Genomic DNA, 9,549 nt, shown 5'->3' on the forward strand with positions numbered 1-9,549 from the left:
CCAAGGGTTAGAGAGGGAACTCTTCTCCTTGCCTGGACCTGCCCCTGCCCACTCCCCTCACTTTGCACTCCTGAACAGGTGCACAACTTTGACAAGAAACTGGAGGAGATGAGTAACCAGGTGTTGCAGTGGCAGAAGCAGCACCAGAGTGACCTTAAGATGCTGGCAGCTAAGGAGACACAGCTCCGGGAATTCCAGGAGGAAATGGCTGCCCTGAAAGAGAACCTTCTTGCAGATGAAAAGGAGGTGGGCACTGTTTGGATTCTGTCACTTCCTATCCACCCCTCCTGACTGGGCAGTTTTTGTAGATGCCAGGAACAAGGTACGCACACGCACACACACACACATATACACGCACGCACTCACGCACGCACGCACATGCATGCATACACTCATACACTTGTAAACACACATGTGCACATGTGTGCATACACACACACACAAACATACATGCATCATTCAGCAGGGAGCAGTCTGGATACTTCTGGGTCATCTCTAACCAAGACAAAGCCTTGTCCCCAGCAAAAGACATCAGTTTCCACTCCCACCCCCCAGTTTGCTGCCCTCTGAAAATGTCCTGCCAGATTTTGTCATCCAGGTGGTTAAGCAACTTTCTAGACAAGCCACACATCCAGGAACCAGAGCAGGGCCATTTATGGCAGGAAGTCTGGGGACATCTTAGGGTGACCACAGGGCCCTTGCTCAAATTAAACAGAAGCATCTCTTCTTCCTGGTTCTTTTCTTCCATTTGCTGTGATGTTGGCTCAGAACACTACTGTTTTAGAACAAGTCACTTCACTAACATTAGCCTGAGAATCTAATGAATCTATAAGTGTACATGTCTACCAGGAATGACACATCCTCAGAGGTGTCACCGCTATGAGGACCGCAGGTCCTGCGTGTGGCAACTCTGGCTTCAGGTTGGACAGCAGAGTTGATTTTTTTTTTCTTTTCTCAGAAAGGAGCATCCATATTTGGGGGAGGCGGGTAGCAGTTGGTGTTCTCATCCCTTATCTTGTTTTCTTCTCGTATGCAAAGCCAACCCCCCTGCCTTCAAAGCCAGCGCCCAAAGAGACCTATAGGCACCACCGGGAGAATGACCAGATCATAAACAACGTAGAACAGTGGGCAAAGGAGCAGAAGTAAGTATTGGAGACAGAAGTAGGGTGGGGCCCAAGGCCAGGAAGAACTGAGAGCCATAGTGACAAGTCAGTCACACATGTCTGCCCGAGAACTCACTCACACACAAGAACTGAGACTGAGACAAAGGGGTCTCATCCCTTCAGGCCATCTTGCAAAGCCTGCAACGTAGCAACAGCGTAGCCATCCGATCCATCCGATGCAGGGCCAGTTTCCATGAGGTACAAGCTTCCTCTTCCCAAGTTGGGAATCCTACCTCACCTGGAACCCACTCCCTTGCAGACTAATGCATCAGCTGAATGTGAGTCCTTAGTGACTGACAAGGCTCTCCCCTCCAGGGAAGAGGTGATTGAGGTGAGGGCCAAGGAAGCAGCAGAAACCTTGCCGGGAAGACCCAGTGCCCATCGGTCAGCGGATCTAGGGAAGAGTCATCCCTCCCCTGTGTGTGTTGTTACAGGCTTGCCAATGAGAAGTTGGGAAACAAACTACGAGAACAGGTGAAATACATTGCCAAGCTGACTGGCGAGAAGGAGTAAGTCCTCGTCCCCGGACGGTTGCCTCTTGGGAGCACCCCTGGTTGATTGACACTCTGTGTGGGGACCAGCCCCCAGGAAAAAAAAAAAAACAAAAAAAAACAAAGATCCCTATAGACCCTGAGAGCTGAAACAGTTCCTTTGTAACACTGGCATGTCACTTGACTACACTGGACCTTAATTCCCTCCCTCAATGGCACAATACAGTGAGGGACTGCCCACATTCCTCCACTCACCTCCTGTGGGTTTGAGAGGCTGAGGGCATTAAGAAAGAAATGAGCAGTGACAGACAGGCTATGTGTAGGGACTAAGAGATTGGAACAGGTCCATGAACGAAGGCACAAGGAAGCCATGGTTCTCTGGTGGAACAATTCAAGGCAGGAAATCCAGGTTGAAGGTTCCTCTGCTTTACCTGTCCCCAGGAAACCAAGGCCCTTGTACTTAGGGTTCTGCTCTCCCTGTGAGCCTGCTTCACTGCCTGGTCAATGGTTTGTCCACTGGAAATGAGTCATGTGGGTGTAGGGAGTTTGAGGACAGAGGTGAAGAACTATGTGTCTAAAAGTAGAATCTTGGAGGTGGTGAGGTTCAGGCGGTCACGTGGCCTAGGATAGGGATTCCCAGGCTTTTTCCAGAGAACATAGAGACTACCATGTTTGACATTCCTGGAAGGTCTGGAGAGGGTTTGCTTGTGGCAACGTTGGCCAAAGCAGCAGTTGTCTCAAGCTCCGTTGTGAAAGCTGAGAATGTCGGTGTCTCTGACACCTGGAACCAGTTTGTGGCTCCTGGGAGCAAGCTTCATCCTGGGCTTTTACCTTACATTGGATAATGGGTTGAAGGGGAGAACAGAACCACTGTGAATGGAGAGTAAGAAACCAAGGCCGGGTGTAGGGTGGGCTGTTTGGAATGTAGGAGACGCACATACACTGGTGGTAGAGAAGGGTCCATACTAACCCTGCCTGGGGACACATGGACTGGGGAGCTACAGAAGAGGAGGCCAGATTTTCAGAGAGCAAGTAGATGAAGCATGTGACCACAGACGAGGCTGAAGTTCCATCCTGTCATTTGATTGCTCTAAAAAGGACCATGACACTTTCCAAAGGAGGGAAACACATTGTATGAAAAGATTTAGCTAAAATAATAGTTGTCATAATCTCAAAAGCCCCTTTCCCAGTGACACAGGCCACCGTAAGTTCAAGGCCTGCCCTAGGTGATTGGTCTAGTTCAAGACAAGACTGGGCAATTTAGTAAGACCTCGTCTCAAAAATTAAAAATTAGAAAACAGCGCCGGGGATATAGTCTAGTGGTGGAACACTTGTATGGTTTGAGCAAGACCGCCAGCTCAATCTCTAGGACTGACAAAAACAAATCAGAATATAATAGATAACTCCAGGCTTTTTTAATATTTTACCAAGTTCCAGAAAGAGCCATTTTCACCATGAACTCATTCTTGAAATTCCTTGGTCTTATATTTGAAGGAAAGCCATTTTGTTGTTGTTGTTGTTGTTGTTGTTGATGATGATGATGATGATGATGATGATGATGATGATATAAGTCAACTAACATTTGTTATTCAGTTTGTGGGAAGCAGCGTTCTAAATGTTTTACCCACACTGACTTAATCTTTGAGAGACCTCATGAGCTGAGAATACAGGCACTCCTTGACTTAAGGTGGGGCTGTGTGGATAAACTCATTGTAAGTTGAAAATATTATTCATCTGAACACACATCTAATACCCACAATTTGCCACATGCGGCAGCTTAGACCCACAGTGGCCTGTAGAGCACTGGCTGTGGTTGCCTGCACGCTCCAGTTCATGGCCATTTCCCAGCGTCCCCTGAGAAACCTGGGCCACATCTTGCCAGTCTGAAAAAGGAGCACCCAAGTTCAGAGCACGCTTTCCTGATGCGTGTCACTTCCATGCTGTTTGTGAAGCCGAAAAATATTCTAAGTTGAAGCACTGAGCCTGGTTTGCTCATTTCGAAGAGGAAAGAAATGATCCCGAAGGCTGAATGTCTTCCCTCTGTCCCCATAGAGTCTTGTGTCATCCACTTCTCTCAAGAGTTGTTAGGAGAAACCCATAGGTTGATAATAGTTGTCATTTATTAAGCCATGGAGAAGACACTAAGTTATCTTTCCTTTGCCTTATATCCCTGTCTCTACCAATGCATCTGTAAAATGGGAAGAAAAAATTGGCCGTGTTCTCAACAGAGCCAGAAACCCTGTATTTTCTCCTCTTCAAAAAGGGGAGTAGAAAGATCTAGAATGTTGGCTTTGGATGAGAGAGCTTCCCAGACAAAGCTATGAACATCCAAAGTGACAAGTGTCCAGAGAAGCCTTCTGGTTCTTCTGTCCGATTTCCATCATTTGTCAAACTGAATCCTTCCAAAACAGGCTTAATTGTCCCCATCAAAATATAGATGAGAGGCCTGGAGTTGGCAGAGTGGTCCTCTGCCTAGGTCTTCCTCACTCTCAGGTCTAAGCTGCTTCTATGGGACACAGGGCATATGTAAGAACCCAGCTCTGCAAAGGTAGGCCCTCCTTCCCCCTCCCCTGTGACACCGGCTGGGTTCAAACAGGCGCCTGCCTTCCTCACCTCCCTCTCCTTCCCGCAGCCACCTCCACAATGTCATGGTCCATCTGCAGCAAGAGAACAAAAAGCTGAAGAATGAGATAGAAGAGAAAAAGAAGGCCGGCAACACGAGGATCTGTGCCAAGGTCCTAGGCCCATGCAAACTGGAGCCGGTCCAAAAGGGGAAGCTGTGCGGTGCCCTGGGCTGGAGAGGGATGTCCCAGGACTCATCACCAAAAATGGACCTCACCAAGTACATTGGGTTACCTCACTGCTCAGGTGCCTGCACCATAGCTTTTTACTACTGTAAGGTCTCCTTTCTTTGTCCCATGAACCAAACCGACAACAATGTGGCATTTTTTTTTTTTTTAAAGATAATTGGGTTAGAAGTCAAAAGAAAGAAGACAACAGGTTACTACAAACCTTTGGTCATGCACTTAGCTTGCCTCGGACCAGTGGTCAGTCCTCGCAACATCTGTAGTGTCCCTTAGATCTGAGAATGTTGGGGATACACAAGTACCTCGTATCTCAGACCTATCTTCTCCCCTGACTCAGTCCTATTGTGGGATGTAGGGAAAAGAGGGAAAGAAAAGACTTCTTCCTCCTGTTATGTGGCTGGAAACCTCCCAAGAGCATTCCAGCCCTCCACTCAGCCTGGGCTCTGCCCCTGGTTCATTCCATGACAGCCCAATGACCCTACAATGGGGGCTGCGTAGCCATGAGGCTGGTCCTAAAGGAGTTGTTCACTCAATTTCTCCTCAAATTAAAGCTTTCCTTTCTTCCCTGTTCCCCCAGGCTCCTCCTATTGCTAGAATCGGCTCTCCGGCCTAAGCATCACTTCCACATGCTTTCGGAGGACAGTGAGTTCCCACCCCTCTTTCTTGACCGGAACCAGCTCCTGCAGTCGTCCATCAAGGCCCCTGCCTAGTTTGCAAGACGTTAGTGCTTGACTGAGTTTTGTCTACTTCCCAAAGTGGAGTTTGTTAGTACCCCACTCTCCCCAGACTCTGGGCCCAGACTCTGAAATAAAGATACAAACAATAAAGCCTCCAAGAGCGCCTGGAGTCTCTGAGGTGTCTCCCCAGCAAGCCCACTCACTGCTGTGTTTTCCACATGTCAAAACATGTTGGTCTCTTTACTTCTGTAGGAGAAACCATGTTCCCAAAGTAAGCCACAAAGTTGCCTGGATTAGGTTTTAAACCAACAAGAAGAGTAGTATCTTTTTTTTCCCCTATGTCTCTGTCTGGAATTTTAAATAGAAAAAGGAAATCTAGAAACACTTTTCTTCGCCCCCCCCCCCCCCCCCAAAAAAAGAGAAACAGCTCTAGGACCCAAAAGAAAGTTCTAGAAATAAGTGATGTATTTTCCAAGTGGCGAAGGTAGAGCACACCATCTGTTTCCTCCCTGGCTGCCATATTACATTCCTCCTTTTAACAAGTTTACTTTTCTCCCCAGCCAGGGCAATACAAGTAAAATTCCATTATAACAAACTCCAAGGACAGCTAAACTATTTTATTGTGGCAGGATTTTGTTAAGCTGAGTACATGTCTGGAATTTATATTACCAGTCTATAGGAAATAGAGACAAATAGCTACCAGGGTAAAATAAGAAATGGAAGAGCTTGCATTTCTGAGAGGGTGGGAAGAGCGGAGGAAGAAGCCCATTGGTGGGCAATGACTCAAATACTCTCGCCTCCCTCCCCAGTCAAATCAAGGCCAAGAAAGCTCTGTTAATCATGGTTTCAACCTCACCAGGGTGCAGAAGGGCTCAGTTCCAGCAAGCAGAGAGACATGGGGTACTGAGAAGCTCTGGAAACTTCTCTCGTAGTGTTTGATGTCCATCTGCTTAAATGCCTCTAACTTTGTCTCCCCACTTGGCTTTAGAATAGCTTTTATTTCCTAGAGAAAAGTAGAAATACCTGAAAAAGAGGAACACCTGATGCCAGTGAGACCTACATCCTAGTCTTAGCTACAGCCCATTTATTCAAACACAAGTTCAATATCCTTGAAGTCCGCAGTCCAGTCTTCTAAAAAGGTAGGCTTATCTCCATAATTCACGAAGAGGTTTCATCCACACTAGCCAAAATTGCAACCTCCAGATACGGTGAATGAAACACAGTCGTCCAAAGCTCTCTTTCACTTTCTCTGGGGGTGATTATATTAGATCAAAGCAGGAGTGACTTATGGGAAATAAGGAGATGAAAATGTTCTACTATTTCACCCAGTCAGCTAGCTTCGAAAGCTCAAGCTGGAGGAAGACCAGGGTAGGCAGAGAGAATAGACTGTGAGAACACAGGGGAAAGAGGGAAAGCCGAGTGTGCCTTAGGAAGTAACCAAAGAAGCCAGTCTCTTCCAAGCTATTTAGTAGCTGATACTAAAAAGAAACAGTTGTGGCAACCCATCTTTACATTTTTAAAATTCAACAAAAATGGGGCTAGAAGGAAACTGCTTTTGCATGATAAAAAGCTCCATAAGACCCTGGGCAGTAGTTTGCGCTCACCAGGGAGGCAGTGGCAGGCAGATCTCTGAGTTCGAAGTCAGCCTGGTCTACAGAGCAAGTCCTAAGAGAACTAGAGCTACATGAAGAAACCCTGTCTTGAAAAACAAACAAAACCCCCAAATACTCCATATGAAAAGCCCACAGCTTCATGCTCAAAGCTAATAGACTACCTCTGAGATTAAGAACGAGACAAAGATGCCCACTTTTCCACTTTGGCCCCTGGTGTTTAACACAGTACCTGTAGGTGCAGCCAGAGTGCTTAGGCCTGGAGAAGAAATAAAAGATACCCAAACTGAAAAAGGAGGTCTGAGGAGATGGCTCAGCAGGTGTAGTGGTTTAAGTAAGAACTTCCCCCACAGGCTCGGATATTTAGACACTTGGCCTCTCATTGCTAGCACTGCTTGGGAAGGGTTTAGGAGACACAACCCCACTGGAGAAAGTCACGTGGAGTGGGCTTTGAAGATTAGTAACTTCATCCCACTTCCTGCTTGCATTTAAAGATATGGCCTCAGCTTCCTGCTCCTGCCACCATGCCTACCGCTTGCTGTATGCTTCCATTCCACTCTGAATGTCTCCTACCCCTCAAACTCTCTCTTCTTTAAGTTGCATTGGTCAGGGTATTTTTATCACAATAACAGAACAGTAACTGATATAATTGCAGGTTAAGGTGCTTGCTGACCAAACCTGGATACCTGAATCCAAGCCCAGGAACCCATGTAAAAATGCTGGATGTGGTGGCACACACCTGTGAGCCCAGCACTCCTATAAGATGGGAAACAGAGAAAGAATCACCAAGGACATTCATGGGCCACCCTGGCATATGCAGCAGGGCAAAACAAGAGAGACTCTGCCTTAGTAAGGTGACTAGGGAGAACAACTGATTAACTCTGCTCACAGATCATATTTTATATCTGTGCTGGGAAGGTAGCCGGTCAGTACCGTGCTTCCTGAGCAAGCACAAAGCCCTGGGGTCAACACCACTTAAACATGTATGGTAACCCACACCTGCAATCCCAGCACCCAAGAGGCAGAAGGAGAAAGATCAGGAACCCAAAGTCATCTTTAATTACATAGCAAGTCTCAGAACAGGCTGGGCCATACATGACCCTGTCTCAAAAAGGGAAAAAAAAAAAAATCCTATGCATTCTACACATAAAAAAGAAAACAACTGCTTTAATAAACCAATTCAATAAAGTAGCCAGATAAAAGGTAATAGATAACACTGTTACATTTTTATATACTAATAATCTAGAAAAGAAATTCCAGAAACAATCCCATTTATTACAACAATCAAATACATCAGGCATGGAGGTGCAGAACTGTAACCCTAACTAACATTCAGAAGGCTGAGGTAGGATCACAAGTTCAAGGCCAGGCTAAAAAACAAAACCAAAAAAAAAAAAAAAATTGAAATTTTGTGCTTCCAGAATGTTGTGCTAGCTAGTTCTTACGTTAACTTGATGCAGGCTACAGTCATTTCGGAAGAGGGACCCTCAGTTGAGAAAATACCCTACAGATTGGCCCGAGAGTAAGCCTGGGGGCATTTTCTTGATGATCTACCTGGTGGAGCCCACCCCTGGGCTGGTGGTCCTGGGTATATAAGAGAGCAGGCCAAGCAAGCCATGAGGAGCAAGCCAGTAAGCAGCACCCCTCCAGGGCCTCTGCATCAGCTCCTGCCTCCAGGTTCCTGCCCTGACTTCTCTGCATGGCAGACAGTTAAGCTGTAAGATGAAATAAACCTTTTGTTCCTCAAGTTGCTTTTGGTCATAGTGTTTTATCAGAGCAAAAGGAGCCCTATTAACGGAGTAAACAACTGATATAACTATAAACCAGACATAAATAGAAACACAGTCCATGTTCATGGGCTGGAAACCTTAGTATTGATCTACTGATACTACCCAAATGGATTTACAGATTTGGTACAACTTCTATCAAAATTTCGATGATGTCCTTTGCAGACATGGAAAAACCCATGCTAAAATTCACATATGATTTCAAGGGAACTCAATCATAAAAAGGAAGAATAAAGCTGAAGAACTCATGGTCTGATCTTAAAAATTGTTTTAAATGTTTCTCTTATGTGTATGAATACATTGCCACGTGTGTGTCTGCCAAAAGTGGTTGGGTGGGGGGTTGTTTACAAATGGTTGTGAGCAATCATGGGTGCTAGAGATCAAACCTGGGTCCTCTGCAAAAACAGCAAGTATGCTTCTCCCTTGAACCATCAAAGCTACTGTGGTCTTGTCATGAACAGTCCTATTGACAATGGAACTGTACAGAAAGCCCAGATAAAAACACCCTGCATATATGGCCACATGATTTTTGACAAGGGCAGCAAGACCATTCAATGGGGAAAGGGACAGTTTTCAACAATGGGTACTGGGAAAAGTGGTTATCAATATGCAGATGAGTGAAAGAGAGCCTTATTTAATAGCACATATAAAATCATGTCAACCACAAACGATAAACTCAGATAACTGAGAACAAAGCACCCGGCCCCAGGCAGGGCCATTTTATAGACTGCATAGACACCAGTGCCCCAGCTCCAGCAAGTCCAAAGCATTAGGCGCTCACTTCAGGCTTCTATGTCTAAACAGAGACCACAGAATGTTTTTAGAAATGTTTCTGCCCACTAGAAAGAGAATCGGCTATCACCAGAGGAAGCTGGGAAGAGCTGGTGGTAAGGCTGCCCTAAACAGAAAGTATCTGTAATCATACGAAAGCTTTGTTAGAGGCAGGTCCAGAGTAAATCTCAGGCAGGCACTTTAACACCAAGTCACTGCTGAGCAGACCCGTAGGAGCAGGAG

General features: G+C 46.1%; 1 protein-coding gene across 8 annotated transcripts in view; it reads left to right on the forward strand.

The window, feature by feature from the left end:
• Pmfbp1 (polyamine modulated factor 1 binding protein 1) overlaps positions 1-5,314 on the forward strand; it is a 47,585-nt gene extending 42,271 nt beyond the window's left edge. For 7 of the 8 annotated variants that reach the window (XM_076915856.1, XM_076915850.1, XM_076915853.1 and 4 more), the window contains 5 exons: positions 79-246; positions 1,039-1,142; positions 1,598-1,672; positions 4,287-4,522; positions 5,039-5,302. In XM_076915856.1, coding sequence (XP_076771971.1) covers positions 79-246; positions 1,039-1,142; positions 1,598-1,672; positions 4,287-4,522; positions 5,039-5,055 — 600 coding nt within the window. In that variant the 3' untranslated portion in view covers positions 5,056-5,302. Of the gene's footprint in view, positions 1-78; positions 247-1,038; positions 1,143-1,597; positions 1,673-4,286; positions 4,523-5,038 lie in introns of all 8 variants that reach the window. The other variant, XM_034522595.2, reaches the window with a different exon arrangement.
• The last annotated feature ends 4,235 nt before the right edge of the window (positions 5,315-9,549 follow it).

This window comes from Arvicanthis niloticus, chromosome 18, assembly GCF_011762505.2.
Source record: "Arvicanthis niloticus isolate mArvNil1 chromosome 18, mArvNil1.pat.X, whole genome shotgun sequence".
In the NCBI taxonomy this organism is placed as follows: domain Eukaryota; kingdom Metazoa; phylum Chordata; class Mammalia; order Rodentia; family Muridae; genus Arvicanthis; species Arvicanthis niloticus.